This window comes from Babylonia areolata, chromosome 15, assembly GCF_041734735.1.
Source record: "Babylonia areolata isolate BAREFJ2019XMU chromosome 15, ASM4173473v1, whole genome shotgun sequence".
NCBI lineage: Eukaryota > Metazoa > Mollusca > Gastropoda > Neogastropoda > Buccinidae > Babylonia > Babylonia areolata.
This window is the reverse complement of record NC_134890.1, coordinates 5782058-5802694: the sequence shown is the minus strand read 5'-3', so window position 1 is coordinate 5802694 and position 20637 is coordinate 5782058. Positions and strand designations below refer to the sequence as shown.

At 41.4% G+C, this 20637-nt stretch overlaps 1 protein-coding gene across 2 annotated transcripts in view; it reads left to right on the top strand.

The window, feature by feature from the left end:
* Positions 1–12583, top strand: part of LOC143290152 (centrosomal protein of 70 kDa-like) — a 56032-nt gene extending 43449 nt beyond the window's left edge. For both annotated transcript variants that reach the window (XM_076599456.1, XM_076599454.1), the window contains 4 exons: positions 1119–1290; positions 1702–1816; positions 3245–3324; positions 12304–12583. In XM_076599456.1, coding sequence (XP_076455571.1) covers positions 1119–1290; positions 1702–1816; positions 3245–3324; positions 12304–12365 — 429 coding nt within the window. In that variant the 3' untranslated portion in view covers positions 12366–12583. The remainder of the gene's footprint in view (positions 1–1118; positions 1291–1701; positions 1817–3244; positions 3325–12303) is intronic.
* The last annotated feature ends 8054 nt before the right edge of the window (positions 12584–20637 follow it).

The window sequence follows — 20637 nt, the reverse complement described above, 5'->3', positions numbered from 1 at the left end:
AAAAAGAAAGTGTGTGTGTGTGTGTGTGTGTGTGTGTAATACTTTTTAGTGAACATGATTATATATTTTGAAATGAGCATATTATAGTTGGCATGTGTGCCTGTATGTGTCTGTAACAATTTATGATATAATATTTTAAGCAGGTGTATGCTTATATCTTTTGGGCTCTTTGCTTGAAATCATTTAACTCACTCAGTACGGCCAGTCCTCTCTTCTCCTCTACACAGACCCCTCGGATGTCCAGTGGGTGTCTCAATGACCCAACCTTTAGCTTCCGTCGTCAGATTTGTGGTATTCTTTGTCAACATTCACCTCTTTCAGTATAAGAGCCTTCCACTTGCAATATTTTGATGGTGGTAATTGGGGTGAGACGCTGTTAACGTCTTCTCTTTCGCCGTTCGTATGGAGAGAGTTAATTGACCTTGGAACTGGTGCACTACTACACTGGATAAGTTTTATGCGAAATGACACCCCCAGTTTGCTGTTGTACCAAGGAAACTAACTGAAAAAGTTACAGAATGCAAGCAGGTGAACTGACACTGTCTCTCTGTTTCTCTCTCCCTTTTCTCTCATTTGTTTGGTCACTCAGTATTTTGGGGGGTGGGGTGTTGAATTTGGATCTGTGGGGTATCATATGAAAAGGATTAAACACAGTAGAGAGATAGTGATACATCTGGCTTACTTATCTTAATCCCCTTCAAGCCCTGTGGCTTATGACCACCACCAGAGATGTCCACTGTTGCCTAACTTTGCTGTCTTTGGCAGCTTTCCCAGGTATAACCATGCTCCTGCACTTCTTTTTCAACTGTTTTCTGGCAAGTTTTGTTGTAAAATCCACTCTTTTACACATGTGTGTGTGTGTGTGTGTAGCCTGACTTAATGACACGGGAAATGAATGATGTGTGCCTAGAGGCAGCTTTCAGTGCTGTACCCAGGTAGGCAGCTTGTTCAAATGACTCCCATGTTTATCAGTGCTTAGAGCTTGGTCTTTGACTGAGGACAGGCGATGTATCCATATCAATCAGTCAGTATCTCTCTTGGACTTCTGGTTCTCTTTTTCCTATTGATGTCCTGTAAATTGACAATAAAATTGGTGCATGTTTGTGCACTGTTTACAGGAGGGCTATGAGCACATATCACGGTCCACATTAGAAAGCATGGTGCAACATTTCCAGACCTTATTTGATGTACCAGCAGTGTCAGGCATGCTGACAGCCATGACGGACATCTATCGACGATTTGGGGAAGCACAGAACGTTCTGAACACACTGAGAAATCTTCTGGGATTAGGTAAGCTTGTCTATATAGGTATGTTGTACGAATGAATGCCTGCAGAGCAACAGAAACACATTCTTCAGTTTTAGTCTTGTATGTTTGTGGTCTGTGTGTGTGTGTGTGTGTTTGTGTGTGTGTGTGTGTGAATCAGAATCAGAATCATATTTATTTGTCATGAAAACAGTTTGACTAGTTTATGTGTGTGTGTGTGTGTATGTGTGTGTGTGTGTGCAGATATGTGCCCTCGTGTTCAGATGAGTGCATGTGTGCTTTCAAGATACATATGTTACACACTCGGTTCTGTTTGTGAACCAGGCAGAAAACAGAACAGCAGCAGCATCATTATCATCATCATCATCATCATCATCATCATCACACTTAACCCCGCAGGCTTTGCTGACTGATTGGTTGACTGATTGGTGGCAGCTGATGACTGCAACTCCGCATCTGTTGTGGACGCTGTAGGACGGCTGTGTCAGGCCCACAACTCCACCACCTCACGACAACTGCAGCAGCTGTTTGAAACAGATGACTTGGCAAGGTGAATCCAGGTTTTGACTTGAGTGTGTTAACCTGGTGGATATGATTTTATGACTGGCTGTCATTAAATTTTATCTGTGATTTTGTTGAAAATGGCAAGTTTTGTCCCTTTGTTCACCAGTAAAATCGCTGTTAAATTCTGTAGAAAACTCCATTTTGATAAGGAAACAGATACACTTGCAGGCAGAAAAAAGACAGAGAACAAAGGGTGGTGCTGCACTGTAGTGATGTGCTGTCCCTGGGGAGAATGACCTGAATTTCACACGGAAATCAGTTATGACAAAGAGTAGATAATACAATACAATACAATACAGTGCAGTACAGTACAGTACAGTACAATACAGTGCAACTTGACACAATACAGTTAGATAAAACACAACACAACACAACAATCCAGTAATACAAGTTAGCACAGACTTGATGGGCTATGGCTCACAAGCATGATTGAATGATTAGACATTCAAGAAACAAGAGGAGGTATTTGTAGAGGTTGATTAAGAAACAAAAGGAGGTATTTGTAGAGGTTGATGTATCCAGCAGTTGAGTTTGTGACATGTAGCACAGAATTCTATCCTGTATCTTTTATCTTTCATACATCATGTCCTGCAAAGGAGTTGTAGAGAACAGATCTGAGACAGGCAGGCTTTTGGGGCTGGTTCAGCCATTGTCTGTGCTGAACTCCCCTCATCCAGTGTTTCTTCTTTATCAACATTGGCCTTATTGCTTTTTTCCCTCTTTTTTCATGTTTTATTAAATTTTATCTTATTTTTGGCATTTTCGGTTGTTGTTTTCTGCGGTGCTTATGTTGACTTGTATCTGTGAGAGGGCTTTTATGTATACAATTATTTTTACCCTACCATCTAGGCAGCCATGTTCTGTTGTTTTTGTGTTTATTGTTGTGTTTTTTTCTGGTGAGAGGGGGGTATTTATAGCCTTTATTTATTTGATTATTTGTCTGTTTTGTGTATAGTGTAATACCTTTTTCTGTCAAGTATAAGTGTATGTTTCAATGAAAGTGGAAAAAAAAGTGAACAGATTTGTTTGTTTTTTGGGTGGTGGGGTGTGTGGGGTGTGGTAGGGGAGTGGATGGTTACAGTGCAATAAGTATTTTTGTGTGGTTAAATTTTAAAGAATTTTTTTTTATGGTTACAGTGTAATGTATATTTTTGTGTGATGACAGTTTAATGAGTATTTTTGTATGGTTTCAGTTTAATGGGCGTTTTTGTATGGTTAAATCGTAATGAGTATTTTTGTGCGGTTAAAGGTTATTGAAAGTTTTTATGCAGTTACAGTTTAATCAGTGTTTTTGTTTGGTTACAATGTAATATTTTTTTGTGGTTATAGATTAATGAGTGTTTTTGAAGAGTTAAATTCTAACACGTGTTTTTATGTGGTTACATAATAAATCATTGATTTTATTTGGTTACAGTGTTATAAAGAGGCTGGATGAACACAACGAGTTCTTCCCTGCTTTCAAAGAGATCATGTGCAAGCTGATGGAGATTCTGGGTGAGTGTGTTCAGCTGGAGAAAAAGCACCACATCACATATTACAAATACTCTTGGAGAAAGAACACACTTGTCACATGTCACACGTACTGTTGGAGAAAGAACACACATGTCACACATCACACATACTGTTGGGGAAGGAACACACATGTTACACATCACATATACTGTTGGAGAAAGAACACACATGTCAATGTCACACATATAATGTTGGAGAAAGAACACACATGTCACACATCACACATGCTGTTGGAGAAAGAACACACATGTCACATGTCACACATACTGTTGGGGAAGGAACACACATGTTACACATCACATATACTGTTGGAGAAAGAACACACATGTTACACATCACACATACTGTTGGAGAAAGAACACACATGTTACACATCACACATACTGTTGGAGAAAGAACACACATGTCACACATCACACATGCTGTTGGAGAAAGAACACACATGTCACACATCACACATACTGTTGGAGAAAGAACACATGTTACACATCACATATACTGTTGGAGAAAACACACATGTCACATGTCACACATACTGTTGGAGAAAGAACACACACGTCACACATACTGTTGGAGAAAGAACACACATGTCACACATACTGTTGGAGAAAGAACACACCTCACACATCACACATACTGTTGGAGAAAGAACACACATGTCACACATCACACATACTGTTGGAGAAAGAACACACATGTTACACATCACATATACTGTTGGAGAAAGAACACACATGTTACACATCGCACATACTGTTGGAGAAAGAACACACATGTCAGTGTCACACATACTGTTGGAGAAAGAACACACATGTCACACATCACACATACTGTTGGAGAAAGAACACACATGTTACACATCACATATCTCATCTCATCTCATCTATCCCTTGACCCGTGGGTGGGTCGTTGGGGCACCATGGATGACTGCCTGGTCAGCTCGCGCCACCTGCCTCGGTCCTCAGCGGCCCTTTGAGTTGTGGCAAATGGCAGGCCCGTCCACTCTTTGATGTTGTCCTCCCACCGCTTTCTCTGTCTGCCTCTCTTCCTCCTTCCTTGTACGGTACCCTGCAGGATGGTCTTGGCTAGGCCGTCTGATTGTGTGACGTGTCCATACCAGCGGAGCTTGCGTTCCTTCACTGTGGTTAGCAGGTCTTTGAATGGGCCAATGGTGTTTTGGACTCTTCTTTTCACTTCCTCATTTGTGATGTGGTCTTTGTATGTAATGTTCAGGATCTTGCGGAAGCATCTCATTTCCAGGGCCTGGATTCTTCTCTGGAGTTCTGCAGTGAGGGTCCAGGATTCGCAAGCGTATAGAAATATTGAGAAGATGAGGGAGCGCATTAGTCTGATTTTGGACGAGAGGGAGATCTTTTTGTCCTTCCATATAGTCTTCAATCGACTCAGTGCGGCAGTAGTCTGCGTGATTCTGGACAGGACCTCTGGTTTCGAACCCTCGTCTGACACAATGGCACCCAAGTATTTGAAGGAGGAGACTTCTTCCAGTTTTTCACCGTTTACGTGCAAGTTGGACGTTACGCCTTGGCTGTTGTTGGTCATAACCTTGGTCTTCTCGGCACTGATCTCCATGCCGTAGGCTGATGATGTCTTGTCAAGTTTGTGCACGAGTTCTTTGAGTTCTTTCTCTTCTCCTGCCAGGCCATCAATGTCATCGGCAAAGCGCAGGTTGGTGATGACTCTGCCTCCAATGCTGACAGTTCCCACATGATCTTCCAGGGCGTCAGTCATGATCCTTTCAAGAAAGAGGTTGAAGAGAGTGGGAGAGAGTAGACAGCCCTGTCTGACTCCGACCGTGGTTCTAAACCAGTTACCCGTGCTACCATTGAAGAGGACTGCACTGGTTGCTCTTTCGTATAGGTTCTGTATGGCTTGGATGATGTCTTCACTGATGTTGAATTTGTGCATGGTGGCCCATAAGGCAGCGTGCCATACCCTGTCAAACGCCTTCTTGAAGTCAATGAAGACATGGTAGAGGTCTCTTTGGTGCTGGAGATATTTCTCGCACAGCAAGCGCAGGTTGAAGATTTGTTCTGTTGTGCTTCTCCCTGCTCTGAACCCGGCCTGCTCTTCGGCGATGATCATTTCTGCTCGCGGCTTCAGTCGGTTGAGAAGGACCTTTAGCATGACCTTGCTGGGGTGGCTGATTAGGCTGATAGTGCGGTAGTTTTTGCACTGTTGTAGATTGCCCTTCTTGGGGATTGTGATGACCAATGATTGTGTCCAGGTGGTTGGCCACTCTCCCGTCTGCAGGATCTTATTACAGATGGTGGTGAGGGCATCAATCACCGCTTCGCCTCCAGCTTGAATCAGTTCGGCAGGAATGTTGTCGACGCCAGCTGACTTCCCTGCTTTCAGTGTCTTCACTGCTGCCTCTACTTCTTCCCGAAGAATTGGCTGGCTGTCGTTGTTGGTTGATGGGGGACAGTTCAGAACTGAAGTGTCACCTTGGGTGTCATGGTTGTACAACTCGGAGCAATATTCAGTCCAGCGCTGTAGGATGTCTTTTTCTTCAATGAGGCATTTCCCTGATTTGTCCTGGATGGTGCTGACTCGTCCTTGCTTGGTTGTTGTCAAGTTTTTGACAGTTGCGTACGCTCTTTTTGAGTCACATATACTGTTGGAGAAAACACACATGTTACACATCACATATACTGTTGGAGAAAGAACACACATGTCACATGTCACACATACTGTTGGAGAAAGAACACACATGTCACACGTCACACATACTGTTGGAGAAAGAACACACATGTCACACATCACACATACTGTTGGAGAAAGAACACACATGTCACACATCACACATACTGTTGGAGAAAGAACACACATGTTACACATCACATATACTGTTGGAGAAAACACACATGTTACACATCACATATACTGTTGGAGAAAGAACACACATGTCACATGTCACACATACTGTTGGAGAAAGAACACACATGTCACACGTCACACTGTTGGAGAAAGAACACATATGTCACATGTCACACATACTGTTGGAGAAAGAACACGTCACACATCACACATACTGTGGGAGAAAGAACACACATGTTACACATCACACATACTGTTGGAGAAAGAACACATGTCACACATCACACATACTGTTGGAGAAAGAACACACATGTTACACATCACACATACTGTTGGAGAAAGAACACATGTCACACATCACACATACTGTTGGAGAAAGAACACACACCTCACACATCACACATACTGTTGGAGAAAGAACACACATGTCACACATCACACATACTGTGGGAGAAAGAACACACATGTCACACATCACATATACTGTTGGAGAAAGAACACACATGTCACATGTCACACATACTGTTGGAGAAAGAACACACATGTCACACATCACACATACTGTTGGAGAAAGAACACACATGTCACATGTCACACATACTGTTGGAGTAAGAACACACGTGTCACATATCACACATACTGTGGGAGAAAGAACACACATGTCACACATCACATAAAGAACACACATGTCACACATCACACATACTGTTGGAGAAAGAACACACGTCACATGTCACACATACTGTGGGAGAAAGAACACACATGTCACACATCACAGATACTGTTGGAGAAAGAACACACATGTTACACATCACAGATACTGTTGGAGAAAACACACGTCACATGTCACACATACTGTGGGAGAAAGAACACACATGTCACACATCACAGATACTGTTGGAGAAAGAACACACATGTTACACATCACAGATACTGTTGGAGAAAGAACACACATGTCACACGTCACACATACTGTTGGAGAAAGAACACACATGTTACACATCACATATACTGTGGGAGAAAGAACACACATGTCACAAATACTGTTGGAGAAAGAACACACATGTCACACGTCACACATACTGTTGGAGAAAGAACACACATGTCACACGTCACACATACTGTTGGAGAAAGAACACACGTCACACGTCACAGATACTGTTGGAGAAAGAACACACATGTCACACATACTGTTGGAGAAAGAACACACATGTCACACGTCACACATACTGTTGGAGAAAGAACACACTTGTCACATGTCACACATACTGTTGGAGAAAGAACACACATCACACATACTGTTGGAGAAAGAACACACTTGTCACATGTCACACATACTGTTGGAGAAAGAACACACATGTCACACATCACACATACTGTTGGAGAAAGAACACACATGTTACACATACTGTTGGAGAAAGAACACACTTGTCACACGTCACACATACTGTTGGAGAAAGAACACACTTGTCACACGTCACACATACTGTTGGAGAAAGAACACACATGTCACACGTCACACATACTGTTGGAGAAAGAACACACATGTCACACGTCACACATAATGTTGGAGAAAGAACACACATGTCACACGTCACAGATACTGAAGAGGAGAGCTGCACAAAGGTACATAATAACTGTCAAATACACACACTTATAACTGAAAATCTACAAATCAGAAGATTCAAAGGATGGTGTCACTGTCTAATCCGTAAAAATCACTGGGAACAGCATGCACCTGAATAGACGTAAGCAGATGCACAGACATAGCAAAATCATGGATGAGGTGAAACTGTGATACTGGAAGTGGCTGGGCCAGGTCTTGAGGATGAATAAAACCAGACATTCTTATACTGCCCTCAGATGGGCACCAGCAGGGAAAAGAGAGGCAGACCAGACTTTGTGCGTGGAGAAGAACTGTGGGAGAGGGGATGAAAACAGCTGGCAAGGCCTGAAGTGAAACCAGCTGGCTTGTTCAGACTATTTTGAAATAACTGAAGATTTTATTGGCACTTCCAGCACAGTGAAGAGGTTGAGTAATACACACTTGTGTAACTCGGATAAGCACACAAATTCATACTTAAATATGCAAATATCCATGCAGGTCAACACACATTTGTGCACAGACATGCATGCACATATTTGCATATTGGAACACACAAACACACACACACACACACATATAAACGCACACACATGTGCACATACATGTGCACACACACACACACAAATGCACACACGTGCGCACACACACACACACACACACACACACACACAAATGCACACGCATGTGCATACACACACAAATGCACACACATGTGCACGCACACACACACACACACACACACACACACACACACTTTTCTGTCACCCAAGAAGATCAGTGGTATGTTCTCAGCTGTTTGTGTGTGTGAAATCTGTGTGCACATAGCAAGTTTCTCAATGACTGGTGGGTATGAGTGCATCACGTGGGTGTGTGTTTTGTTGCTGTTGCATTGAAGGTTATCTTAACCCATTCAGTGCCCATAAGATTTAGCTTATGTCCTGCACAAACTGTTGCCATGGTGCCTATAAGATGTCCTCTAAAGTCCTGCATCTATTCTGATTTTTCTCTTATCAGAGTTTAGTTCAATGAATATAAACACTCTGAATGGTCAGCTTGACGTGTCTGCACTATAAAAATACTATTCAACCATTTGAGTGCATATAAGATGTCAGCTGACGTCCTTCAAAAAGTGTTGCCATAGTGCCTATAAGATGTCCACTGACATCCTGCATATGTTCCGATTTTTCCTTCATTGGAGTTTGATTCAGTGACTCTGAACGGTAGGTTTGATGTATCTAGATTATAAAAATACTATTTAAATTATCATGCAACAGGTAGAAGACCCCATTCTACTCAATAATGGTGTGCTAACTAGACCATGTGGAACACACATGGAAAGGGGGTAGCATCATATCCAAAAAAAAGTCGTTGAAAACTTTGGCTAGTAAAGGAAGTGGTCCCAGTCAGCAGATTTACACAATTTTGAAAGTTGTGCTTTTAATTATGGACAGCTACAGGCTAACAGCGATGGAGAAGTATTTCTCTTGTCTGATGATTGGTTTGAACATGAAGGTGATTGACAATGGCGGTGGTGAATCTGACAGTCCAGTTGATGGTAATTCAGTTGCCCATCCAATCATACAGCGTTTTTGAGCAAGTGGCTATGACTGACAGAATACGTGCAGTGAGCGTTGGAAGAGGGGGAGGAGAGGAGTATATAAGACAACTGGTGGAATGTCAGCCAGAGGGTGTGGAGTGGGCGTGGCTGTTGGACACCAGTGTACTCACATTTCAATGCATACTGCAGGAAATAGACAGCCACCAGTGCTCCTCAATTTTCACGAAAAGCGGGCTTGAATGTGTACTGGATGTGAAACACATGCTTTTGGTTTTTAATGCTTTTTGTCACTGAATTAAATGGTTAGCTTGTTTGAAGAGGAGACAAGCCAGATCCACAGCAGACACTTTAATCGGCCCACTTGCAACTTGGAGGAAGTGAATGTCATCAAAGAACTTCACCCTCGAACTGGGGAAAGCTCAAAGCTGTCAAAAAGCTTGCCTGCTCAGTGTCTGAGAACATGATTGGCATTTTATGTTGACTGTACACACATTGGTCATTATAGGACAGCGATTCACTCACATTTCCACATGAGGTGTGATTTGTTTTTATGAACTTGTAGCTGGTTTTGATTTACTCTGCAGGTATAATCTAACAGTATGTATGCTATTTCCAGTTATATTTTGTGTGCTTACTTTATGGGTGCCATTCTGTGGAGGTGAAGATAGACTTTTTTTTTTTTGCACAAAAATGATCATTTTCACTTTGAATGCCTGGACAGCCATCTACAATCAAACTGATCGGGGGGAAGACCAGGTTCCGAATCTACATTCGTTTTCCTTCACAAAAGCATTTAGTGTCTTTCTGTATCTCCCATAGTTTTTGTACTAAATTTAAAAAAAAATTATTACCCCAATCCTCAAAATTCCCTGGCAAGTGGAGAGCACTTTTTTTTACAAAATTATCTGGCACTCAATTGGTTAAATGAGCAGAGACAGTGGTCTCAGTCAGTGAACTTACATGACTTTGCAGGCTGTTCATATGATTTTGGGGTGTTTTTTTCTTTGCTGCCCCATTATTTGCACCATTTCAGTGGCATTATTTCCACGCCACTCATTTCGAGTCTCCAGTACACAGCCATACCCGGGTTCATCTGTCGCAGTCCCAGTGCCGGCAGCCTACAGGGAACCATCTATGTTTGATCGCCAGGAGGCCACACACCAGAGACCCTGCACTGCTGCTGAGTCACTTCGGTGGTGTTTGGTAGTGCCTGTTCTGATTTATCATACTTTGGACACCACCTAGTAAGCCCCCTATTGATGACAATAATGGCTTTGTCGTGGAGCCAGACTGAATGAGCATTTCCCCCAGAGTGGAGACTGCCACCACGTCCCTCCAACAGCACTACCCCATGAATCCGCTGACACTGAAGACCTAGACAAGACTCATCCCAAGTGCAGAAGTGAGGGGGTATCGAAACTGAGGTCACCATGGAAGCAGGGCATGAAAGGCCACATAATTTGGGGCTTTTTTATATTGATGATGAAGAAAGAGGAGGAGGATGATGATGATGATATTGCTGCTGCTATTATGGAGGTTCATTTAGGTTTGTTGCTATGTGACAAGGCTGTACTCTACGCTTCCTGCCATAATGATATCCTGGCTTCAGCCAGGCCCATGAGATACACACACTTACAGAGTTGGTCAGGAAATGGAGCAACACTTCCAAAGACACATCCGTGAAGTGGATGATACTCTACTGTGTGGTCCTAGTCTTCCCATTTAAGCCCATGGCACACTCAACACTGGGTAGGAAAACCCACCTCTGCTGAGATTCGAATCCATGTCCTCTCAGCCATTAGTTTGCGCTGCTAACCACTTCACCATGGCAGCTGGTGTTTAAATGATTCTATATAATGATGGAGATGGATAACTCTTGTCTGATGATTTGTTAGAACTTGAAGGTGATGACAAGAAACTGATGAAACTGACAACATTCAATGCTGTTCAATCATTGTATCAAAGCAGACAGCTGTTTTGACTGACTGGCAGTGAGGACAGTGTATGTGTGTGTATAGCAGGAAGGGAGTAGAGGAGATGGAGAGGAGTGATGTAAGACAAGAAGTCGTGTGGTAGTCAGAGGGCATGGAAGGGGGGGCATGGCTTTGGACTGGGCAACACCTTTGAGCTGTTGTTTTCACTGATACAGCTGCAGATTGGGCAACAGCTAATACACCATAATTTCCATGAAACCCAGCATTTAAAATGCAAAAGACTGGAAATGCATATTTTTTGTTTTCACACTTTTTCACTGACTAGAGGACAGTCCTATTCACAGAAGAAGCCCACATGCAGCATGGTCTGAGTGAGTGTCATCAAAGAGTTCCCATCTGTGGGAACGTTCTTTGTAGTCACAAAGCTTGACTGCACAATTTCTGAGTATCTGATGTACCATATTTATTGATTGAACCCGCATTTGTCAGTTTTGGGACAGTTATTTACTGTCTGCAAGGGTTGTGATTGTTATTGACTTATAACTTGTTGTATTTTTATATGTGGGTATAAACTAACAACAAGCATGTCATCTCCCCAGTTGTATGTTGTTTATTTTCATTTTGGGTGTCATTCTGTGGTGGTGGAAATAGACTTTTTTGTTGTACAAAAATTGTTATCTTCACTTTGAAATGCCTGAATAGTTATTTGCAAATGAATTATGAAATAAGCTCAGATTCACAATCAGATTCATTTTCCTTTACAAAAACATTTACTTTCTTTCTGTATCTCCCATTGTTTTGTGCTAGAATTTTTATTTATTACCCCCGATTCCTCAAAATTAAAAAAATATATATATCTACAAAATTCTCTGGCACTGAATGGGTTGAACATTATCACCACAACAGTTCCATTCTACACACTGTACATCACATCACTAGAGCTGAATGAAAACTTAGACACATTTATCACTACCAATATGTTAACAGTTTGGAAAGGTGTATGTCTGTTGTGTCTATGCTTTCAGTGGTGGAAAGAATGGACCAGGTGATTCCTGCTGTGAGGGCCCTGAAGATGCTGACCAGCTGATCCCCACACACAGCAGAGCAAAGGACAGGGCATGTTTAAAGGCAGGGCAGAAGACAGAATAAGGCAGGGCAAAAGACAGAGCAGGGCAAAAGACAGGGCAGGGAAGGGCAAAAGACAGAGCAGGGCAAAAGACAGGGCAGGGAAGGGCAAAAGACAGCATTGCAAAAGACAGGGCAGGGCAAAAGACAGAATAGGGTAGGGCAAAAGACAGAGCAGGGCAAAAGACAGAGCAGGGAAGGGCAAAAGACAGGGCAGGGCAAAAGACAGGGCAGGGAAGGGCAAAAGACAGGGCAGGGCAAAAGACAGGGCAGGGAAGGGCAAAAGACAGGGCAGGGCAAAAGACAGAGCAGGGAAGGGCAAAAGACAGGGCAGGGCAAAAGACAGAGCAGGGAAGGGCAAAAGACAGGGCACACGGGTGTTCAGTGCTGGCACTTTAGTTGGCCCTGCGAAAGTTCGTGAACCCAGGAAGTAGGGCATGGATATGAATAAACGCGGCTGACAAACAGGCCGCGCCAGTAGCACTCGCTGTACGCTTGTTCGGCGGTAAATCTGCTTTGTTTCTTTCCCGCATCATCTCCTCGGATGGATCGGAAATAATGACTAAAGAAGTGGTTTTCTAAAAAGAACACAAAATAAGCTTTCCATTGACTCCAAACACAATATGTTTTCTTACATAGCGGTTGTTGCGGCAACGGCTGAAACATAAATGAAGAAAGAGAGAAGGATAAGCAGAAACATGATCGCAAAAATCGTTAAGTTTAAATCCCTCTCTAAGAAAACAGGCGTTTAGCACAATAACATCGTAAATACACACAGAACATATAGCATGCCTGCATGCAGATTAGCTTACTTTTTTAGTTGTGCGATTTTTCTTGGCAGCACAACAAACGTTTAAATGAACACACTGTAGCACGGTGAGAGTGAGCAGCAGGGGGATGGAGAGCGGGGTGAGTGTCTGTCGGCTTATGGCACTGCCGTGCCCTTCATTCCACAAGAAAGACGAAGATTTTTAAAATTAAAAAAAAAGAAGATGAAACGATGATGTTGATAAAATAATGAAATTGTGTAAATCAAATCAAACTGCACTCCAATAATACAACCAGGAATAGCAATAATTCAACTTTCTGTAATCACTGCAGGAAATGTGTGGATGCTGTGAAAAGGTGGGAAAAGTGGGGTGGGGGCCGCGGGGCCGAGTGAAACAAAGAAGGCAGTGTCCCAGTTTGGCGCGCGGGGCCAGAAATACCGCGGCGAATGTGCCGGTCAGTACAGAGTGCGGTGGGAAAGTCTGGCATTAAAAAATTTTTGACCCAAGACGCTAGACGCTGCTCGGCCAACTAAAGAGCTGGATTTTGTGCTCGGCTGAGCAGCCGTGGGCAGGGAAGGGCAAAAGACAGGGCAGGGCACAGCAGGGCAAAAGAAAGGACAGGGCAAAAGACAGGGCAGGGAAGGGCAAAAGACAGGGCAGAGAAGGGCAAAAGACAGGGCAGGGAAGGGCAAAAGACAGGGCAGAGAAGGGCAAAAGACAGGGCAGGGAAGGGCAAAAGACAGGGCAGAGAAGGGCAAAAGACAGAGCAGGGAAGGGCAAAAGACAGCAGGGTTAAAGACAGGGCAGAGAAGGGCAAAAGACAGAGCAGAGAAGGGCAAAAGACAGCAGGGTTAAAGACAGGGCAGAGAAGGGCAAAAGACAGGGCAGGGAAGGGCAAAAGACAGGGCAGGGAAGGGCAAAAGACAGCAGGGTTAAAGACAGGGCAGAGAAGGGCAAAAGACAGCAGGGTTAAAGACAGGGCAGGGAAGGGCAAAAGACAGGGCAGGGAAGGGCAAAAGACAGGGCAGGGAAGGGCAAAAGACAGGGCAGGGAAGGGCAAAAGACAGCAGGGTTAAAGACAGGGCAGGGAAGGGCAAAAGACAGCAGGGCAAAGCAGATACACCACAGCATGTGGCAAGGTCAGAAGACTCAAGACTGGTTTATGATCAATACACAAGCAACTTCACTGTTCAACATTCGCAAACATAAAAAAAAAAAGATATTGCAGTCAAGAGGCACAGACTATGTCATACCCCAAGGAACTAACTCTCACAGTCAGTGTATCTGTATTTTCACAGTGAGGGAAAGCTGTCACAATGATTGTTTTCCTGCTTCAGGGTCTTTATTACTAGTGGGGTGCTTCCATTTACCAGTGAAAAGTGTTAGTGAGAATTGAAAGGATTCTCAAAATAATGAAAAGAAAAATAAGAAGGTGTGAGTGAAGTGTTGCAGAAGAGCCATGTTGTAGAAGGCATCAGAGCATGTAGCAGATGGGAAGAATGAATAACGCTGTTGTTCCTTACCAAGTTGTATGGGATGAATCCATGACTCTACTTAAAGGCATGTCTTCTTGCAGTTGTAAACTTACAACACAGGAAAATATATTTACATGACATCTGTGCAGTTATGTCAAAAGTCATAAACACACAACTGAAAAATCTGCTTGGCAAAGAATAAATTCATGTGCCAGCTGTGTTTTGTAAAATGTTACAAAGAAAATGTGTAACTGCAAGTATTGATTCTTGTGGCTTAATTCTTTCAAAAAAATTTTTTTTGATACATATATGAATGCAAAAACAACGAATTTGGTTTGGTCTCCTTTTAAACACATGCAGAAGTTTTCACATCAAATTTGGTGTTGAGTTTTACATTAAATGATTTGGTTTGAGACATTAGGTTAGTGGAGGAGAAAACCAGTGCTAGTGCCATTTTTTAAGTTTCCAACAGCGCTAAGAACAAGGCAGTGAATTTTAAGCAGTAACTTTCAACTGATTCTGTTGAGTGGAGTGTGCAGGTCAGTTGAAGACTGATGTTTGGTTATGTCCTATTTTTGTTTCCTGAAGTCTGGGGCTTTTTTTTCTTAATGAAAATTTGTGTACATTTTGCAATGCCAACATGGAAAATAATGTTGATGTAAATTGATTTCCTGATCAAGAGTTTGGCATGATACGAGTCGAAATGATCAATATCATGAACATGTATTGACACTTGTCCATCTCAAGCTGCCATGTTTTTTTGTTAACCTTTTCATAGTATGCAGGGTCCAAAAAAGAGCAGCTCTGTCATTGGCACAAACTGAATGAACATGTCATAGCAGGCAATTTTTTCAGATTCAGTCATGTGGCAGCATGTTAGTTTAGCGACTGTCTGTACCAAAACTGACAGCAATAATCCTCAAAATAGAGTAAAAAGAGAAGAAAACAAAAGAAAAGGAAATTGAAAATTGGTAATAACGTCTATTTATGTAATATGTCATTTGTGCACAAAAATTGCCATTAAAACAGGTCTCTGAATTTAGGATAGGAAAATAACACTTTACCCTGATGTTTGCTTCTCTCAGGCCATGTGTCAGCTGCATCATAGTCTGAGAATTGTTAAAGCTAAGATGATAGTACTCCGGTACTGTAAACATCTAGAACAATGAAACCTGTGCTCTCGTGAGCTAATTCTTACTGATGTTGTAATGCCGTAATGTCAAGTTTTCTAGTAATGCTGTAATGTGTAGTTTTCTCTGTCTTCAGTTCCTGGTTATGCTGTAATGTCTAGTTTTTTTGTCTTCAGTTCCTGGTAATGCTGTAATGTCTAGTTTTCTGTGTCTTAAATTCTTTGTAATACTGTAATGTCTAGTTTTCTCTCTGTCTTCAGTTCCTGGTAATGCTGTAATGTCTAGTTTTCACTCTGTCTTCAGTTCCTGGTTATGCTGTAATGTCTAGTTTTCACTCTGTCTTCAGTTCCTGGTTATGCTGTTATGTCTAGTTTTTTTTTGTCTTCAGTTCCTGGTAATGCTGTAATGTCTACTTTTCTCTGTCTTTAATTCTTTGTAATACTGTAATGTCTAGTTTTCTGTCTTCAGTCCTGGTAATGCCGTAATGTCTAGTTTTCTCTCTGTCTTTAATTTTTTGTAATACTGTAATGTCTAGTTTTCTGTCTTCAGTCCTGGTAATGCCGTAATGTCTAGTTTTCTCTCTGTCTTTAATTTTTTGTAATGCTGTAATGTCTAGTTTTCTGTCTTCAGTTCCTGGTAATGCCGTAATGTCTAGTTTTCTCTCTGTCTTAAATTCTTTGTAATGCTGTAATGTCTAGTTTTCTGTCTTCAGTTCCTGGTAATGCCGTAATGTCTAGTTTTCACTCTGTCTTCAGTTCCTGCCGTAATGTCTAGTTTTCTCTGTCTTCAGTTCCTGGTAATGCTGTAATGTCTAGTTTTCTCTTTGTCTTTAGTTCCTTGTAATGTTGTAATGTCTGGTTCTTTCTGTTTCTCTTCAGTTCCTTGTAGTGTTGTAATGTCTAGTCTCTCTCTCTTCATTTCCTCTCATATCTCATCTTTCTTTCCTTGCTCTTCCTCTGTCTTTCTCCTTTCTGTCTTTCTTGTGTGTTTCTCTTTTTGTCTTTCTTATATGTGTGTGTGCATGTCTGTATGTGTGTATGCATGTGTTTTTCAAATATACTAGATTTTGTGTGTGTGTGTGTGTGTTTACAAACCCAGATGTGAAAGCTTGTGCATTTCTACACATGTGAAAGCTTGTGCATTTCTACACATGTGTAACCTTCAGAGTCTGTTGTCTGACTCAGATTTTTTCACTAACATATTCTCATGATCCATGATTGCCTTTTAATGCAAAACAATACTTTGAAAACAGGAATGTCTAAGCATAATTAGCAATGGAGACAATAGAAACTTGGTAATGGCAAGCAACAACATATGAATATTGAGATGAGAGTTCATATCATTATTTCAGTATCAGCAATAAAAGAGTAATTCCAAAGTAGCCATCATTCTCTGCCGCTGCAGACATATAAACATAAAGATATTATATATATATATATATATATATCTTGGAAGGTAGATATATACATGTGTAACAATCTAGTGGTATATCAGGTGTCCCCAAAAAAGTGAACCGCTTTTTGACGAGTATTTTCTCAGTAATAGAGAAACCAAATTCATTGAAAATTTCCACACAGTAACCTTAGGGTATCATCAACAAGTCTGCAAAATATCTAACAGTTGGGACGCAATTTATGCGAGTATTGTCAAATTTAAAACAGCATGTCAAAAAATCCAATATCAGAGGAAGACTTATTTATTTCAGTTTATACTCAATGTGGCCTCCATCTTCCTCCACGACTAAACGAAGCGGTTTCTTCCAAACAGAAATGCTTTTATGTGTTTCTTCCACCGATATCTCCTCCCGTGACATAATTATCCGTTCTCTAATGCCTGCTTGGTCAATTTGTCTCTCACTCCTCGGTCCCACATGGCATAATCTATTGGGTTACAGTCAGGACTTTGTGGAGGCCATTCATCCTTCTTGATGAATTCTGGTGTAGCTTCCTCCAGATGGGCCTGGGTTACCCTGCTTGTGTGTGAAGGAGCCCCATCTTGCTGAAACACGTAATTGTTTCTAGGATAAAGACGCCTACAATCCGGGAGAACATTGTCATCCAATAACTGAATGTAGCTTTCACTATTAACCTTGGCTGTATCAGTGTCAATAAAACAAATGTATGTTTTTCCTTTCCAGGATACTCCAGCTGAAACCATTATCTTTTTTGAACATCTAGAAGTCTCATGATAGAGGCGAGATGGCTGAATTTCTCATTCCTGTTTCCCATAAATGCGATCGTTTTGGCGATCTTTAGCTATCTCTGACGTTAAGTCTTTCTCATCTATGAAAATGATCCTTTTCACATCAGTGGCCTGGTAGCAGTCAGTCAAGTTACGGCAGTGAGTTTTTCTTTTCCCTCTAACATTTTGGTCCCTCCTTGATACCTGTATCCTCTTGAAGGGCTTCAGCTCCTGTTCTTTCGCCATTCTTTGCACAGAAGACTTGCTCACTTGTAAGTCGCTTGCAACTTCTCTAAGAGATTTGTGGGTCCCTGGGTTCTCCTCCTGGGATTGAATCAGTTCCTCAACACGGTCCTTGTTCTCCTCCGAACATGCAGTCTTGGGTCTCCCACTGCCAGTTTTATGTGCTACTGACACTGTAGTGCGTATTTTAGCGATGTCTATTTACAGTGACATGACTCCACCCCTTGCCTGGAAATTCCTTTATGATCCTTCTTCCACCCCAGCCTTTCTCCTTGAAACAGTTTTTAATGGAAACCTTATCACTTTCACTCAAAGGCATGGTTGATCCTTCCAAACTGAAACTTTGGACAGAATTGATTTTGGATACAGACGACAATAAAAAAAATCACCCCAGACAGGCTATTTTTAGACTGACACTGATTGACAGATGCCAACACCTGGCAGCTGGTATGAACATGATGACGGTCACATTTCACAGCTCTGATATGGGATTTTTTGACATGCTGTTTTGAACTTGACAATACTCGCATAATATCGCGTCCAAACTTTTAGATATTTGTCATACTTGTTGATGATACCCTAAGGTTACTGTGTGAAAATTTTCAATGAATTTAGTTTCTCTATCACTGAGAAAATACTTGTCAAAAAGCGGTTCACTTTTTGGGGGACACCCGATATATTTTAATAGGTAGGAAGATGTATGTGTACCAATCTAGTGTTTTATAATCAGTTACACAGTACTTGGCTTCTGTTCCATATATAATTTTGTAATCATTGCTAAAATGTACATTGAAGCAAATGTGTTTTGTGCTACTTGACATGTGAAGAATGTGTTTTTCAAACTGACATTATGTAAGGAAGTTTGTATGTAGTATTTTATAGTATTTTGTTACACTACAATTATCAGCTAAACTTTGATGTTACATACAATGTTTCCAAGCTGTTGTTGGAGCATATGTTGAATGTTATCAGCAACAGTGTGTGTGTCTTTTCTGTTGAACAAATTTGCTCATACACTTGGCCATGGGATATCCGGTGTAATATATTAACCTTTGTTTGTTGTAATAGTTATATGTATCTATCATCAGCTCATCTATTTATCATTTCATGTATTCTTATATATAGACCAACTACTTTGAGGAATATGTAGGTGGTAAATTGCTGACATGGTTTTACGCTGTTTCTTCAGCACCCCCACTTGTCAAGCTGGTGTGTGCATGATGCATGCAGTTATACACATTTGCAGGCATGCAAACAGGCATACATAGAAGTGAGTGCTTGCATGTGCACAGACTGTGTATGCATATGCATGAGCACACTATTTTGAAAGACAGCCAAAGAGATTCAAATCTCATGAAAATCTGGTTCATCATTCACTGCATTTAGTTGCTAATTGTTATTGATTTTAGTGAAGTTCTTTCAGCAAAAATAAAGCTTTACATGAAAGAAAAATATTGCAAACTACATAAATCATTCATGACCACTCTTTCTCAACACCCCCCCTTCCCCCCCAGTCCTTCCCATTCTCCCTTTCCCACTCTTCATACAGCCAAAGTGAGCTGACATGGGTGGTGTTGGGGAACAAGGAAGCTGAGAGTGCTTATAGATAGGTTTTAAAAAGATGAGTTTTTAATAACAAGTGAAAAGCAGAGATAGAGTCAGATGCACAGATATGATGAAGATTTGTACATTATGCCCACTTCTGTGGATCAACCAATAGTTCTGATTCTGGATACCTGTCCATGCTTCATATTTAAAGCCTTGTTGGCCAGAACAAGTTGTGATTAATGTATGTTATTGGTAAGGAAGTTTTTGTTTGTTATTCTGTACAGTGTATCCCCATGTGACTTTATGTAAGCTGATGGGTAGTACTAAGCAGCTAGTTTGCAACTTATTTTCATTATATTTTGAATAAGGATCTCAGCAGATCACACAAATTCTCAAGAACCTTTGCTGTCACTGATTTCAGAAAGTTGTTCAGTGGGTCATGGACCCTAGCTTTAAGCACATTGTTCTGTGGTAATTGTCTCATTATTTTCATCTAATTGGACTGATTGTTCCATCTGACACAATGCTGTGTGAATGTTGATTTCATCAATATTTACTGTCCTTGACTCATAAATATGCCGTCCACTGTGTATGATACTCTTGTTGTTCTTATCAGCCATACTATGTTGATCTAAGATTGATGGTTATTAAACTTCCACAAAGCCAGTTATGTAGATCTGCTCTTTGAAGATAGTATTGTGTTGAGTCATACTAGGTTAAGTGTTGTGTTGGGTCATACAAAGTAAAGTCAAAGAAGAGCAAACCAACCAACCAACCAACCAGACAAAAGGAGTTTCAGTTTCTCCAGGAGGTGTGGCTATGTTTGGACAAATCCATGTACGCTACACCACATCTGCTGGCAGATGTTTGACCAGCAGTGTTAGTGA